Genomic DNA, 2,500 nt, shown 5'->3' on the forward strand with positions numbered 1-2,500 from the left:
GAATTGTCTTGAGAGTTATTGAGCGAGTTTACGTTTACTTTTTCTTCGTTTTATCTGAACATGCTTCACTGTGACCATTTAAAAAAGAAATTAACATCAGAAGACATTACAATTACTGACACATTTACAAATAACGTCCCTTTTCTTCAGCAGCCTTAGCATGTTGAACAACCACCGTTTCTTTCCCCTTCCTCCCTCCTCTTTCCCCATTTCCCCCCCATCCTCCTTCCCCATCACCTCCCCATGTTGAACATCCCCCCGCTTCTTCCCTCTTCCCTCCCATCTCCCTTCCCATCGCACCTTCTGCAACTCCTCCTGGATGTCGCACACGGGAAGAGTGATGTTCCTCCTCCTCAGCAGTTCGGACAAGTCGAGCCTCTCCGCCGCGTCGCCAGCCTCCGTCAGCAGGGCTAGGGTGGTGGCGTTCCTCTCGGCCATGCACCGGTCGTGGGTCTCGTGGGCCTTGAAGCCTGAGGGGGGGGGGGATTTTCCTTTTATTTGTTTGTTATTCATTCATCGTCATAAAAAAGCCTTCCTGATTGCAAGCACACACACACACATACTATCTATCTATAGAGAAGAGAGAAAGAGAGAAAGATCAAGTAAGAAAAGGAAATAGAAAGAGAGCCCTTATCTTCTCTTCTATCTATCTATAGAGAAGAGACGAGAGAGAGAGAGAGAGAGAGAGAGAGAGAGAGAGAGAGAGAGAGAGAGAGAGAGAGAGAGAGAGAGAGAGAGAGAGAGAGAGAGAGAGAGAGAGAGAGAGAGAGAGAGAGATAGAGAGAGATTAAGTAATAAAAGGAAAGAGAAATAGAAAGAATGGAAAGAATAAGAGAAATATTATATGTGATAAGCTGATATCACTGATATGACGTTACATCACTCGATGGCGTTATAATCATAATGAAGTTACATAGTTTTACTATTAACATGATCCTAAAACAATATGTAAAATTAAACAAAATAGAAACAAACAAACAAAAACAGCAGCTAATTTCGATCTGATATGGCGTAAGGCATAAAATGCAATGAAGTGCCTTAATTTTCCCCTCTCTGCAACGGATATGAAGTCCACGCCACCTATATTGCTTTAAAATGTTGCAATTTTGTGCAGAATATCTCGGGTTAGTCATAAAAGAATTAGCATTTTCCACTAATATGACCATCGTCAAAGCAAAATGATCGGGGAAGTTACAAGAGAAGGGGGAAAGAGAGAGAACAAGACAGGGAAACACACAACCACACACACATACACACACACACACAGAAACACACATACACACACACACACACACACAAACAACCACAAACACACACACACACACACACAAACAGACACACGCACACGCATACAAACACACACACACACACACAAACACACACACACACATATAAAATAAAAAAAGTGCTTTGCCCACCTAGAATGGAGAAGACCACGACCCCCGCGAGGAGCGAGGTGACGCAGTTGGTGAAGGAGACGAGGATGGCGTCCCGAAGGCAGTTGTTGTTGACGGGGTTGTAGGACCCGAAGGCGATGAGCCCCCCGAAGGCCAGGCCGAGGGAGAAGAAGATCTGCGTGCCCGCCTCCAGCCACACCACCGGGTCTTCCAGTTTCTCCCACTGGAGGGGAAAAAAGGGGTGGGCGTTGTTTTGAGATTCGTGCTGGCTGTTTGATTTGACTGGAGAGGGGTGTGGGGCTGCGGTGGGGGTGGGGGGTTTGGGGTTTGGGAGTGGGGCTCGATTTTTGATGGTTGATGTAGGTATTTTTCTTATTCATTATCGTTTTTTTTATGGGGGGGGGGGTTATGACAAATGTTATTTATTATCATATTGTGGAGAAGAATGGAATTTCTTTTTATCATGATCTATTTTTAGGATTTTTAGGATTTTTAGGATTGTATTATCATTTCTGTTAGTGTTCTTAGTGCCATTTTATTCTTATCATTAATCATATTATCATGACTTTGTAATGTTATTGATATTACTGTTATCATGAATACCATCCCTATAATGTGTGATAGTGAATGGATTCCTTAATCATTCATTAATAAATAATTTATCATTTGAACCTTCTCAAATAGATATATAGAAAAAACACAGTAAAGTAGATGAATAGATATATTACCAAAAACATTTTCCACCACTATTTGCGCTTCATTTTCAAGCTTCATTTTCAATTTTCTGTTTAAATGGTTATTGGAAATCTATATTACAATTAGGAAAGCGAGAGCTGTAAAACCTGTAGGCTGAACGGTATTCATTACTGGTTTGGTAACAGATGGTATACATTTAAATGTCCTTATTGATTCTTTTTTTTTAGATATACCTTTGGACAAATTCAGTGTACTATATGGCATAGCAAAGAGTCATGGATTTTAAGATGACCATTTGTCTGTTAATCATTAAACAGTAAACTACCTTGGTCGACAGAATGTACAGTACATGATTTTTTTTTCAACCTTTGTCCATTCGGAATCAGTGAACAGAATATACATGAGGG

At 41.0% G+C, this 2,500-nt stretch overlaps 1 protein-coding gene across 1 annotated transcript in view; it reads right to left on the minus strand.

The window, feature by feature from the left end:
* LOC122249472 (sodium-dependent neutral amino acid transporter B(0)AT3) overlaps positions 1-2,500 on the minus strand; it is a 68,771-nt gene that overhangs the window by 5,254 nt on the left and 61,017 nt on the right. Inside the window, exons 7-8 of the mRNA XM_043010373.2 lie at positions 1,419-1,620; positions 301-470 (exon numbers count right to left, since the gene is read on the minus strand). Of these exons, the coding sequence (XP_042866307.2) occupies positions 301-470; positions 1,419-1,620 (372 nt within the window). The remainder of the gene's footprint in view (positions 1-300; positions 471-1,418; positions 1,621-2,500) is intronic.

This window comes from Penaeus japonicus, unplaced genomic scaffold (genome assembly GCF_977035675.1).
Source record: "Penaeus japonicus unplaced genomic scaffold, GWHDUDI00000001_assembly GWHDUDI00000031, whole genome shotgun sequence".
NCBI classification, from domain to species: Eukaryota; Metazoa; Arthropoda; class Malacostraca; order Decapoda; family Penaeidae; genus Penaeus; species Penaeus japonicus.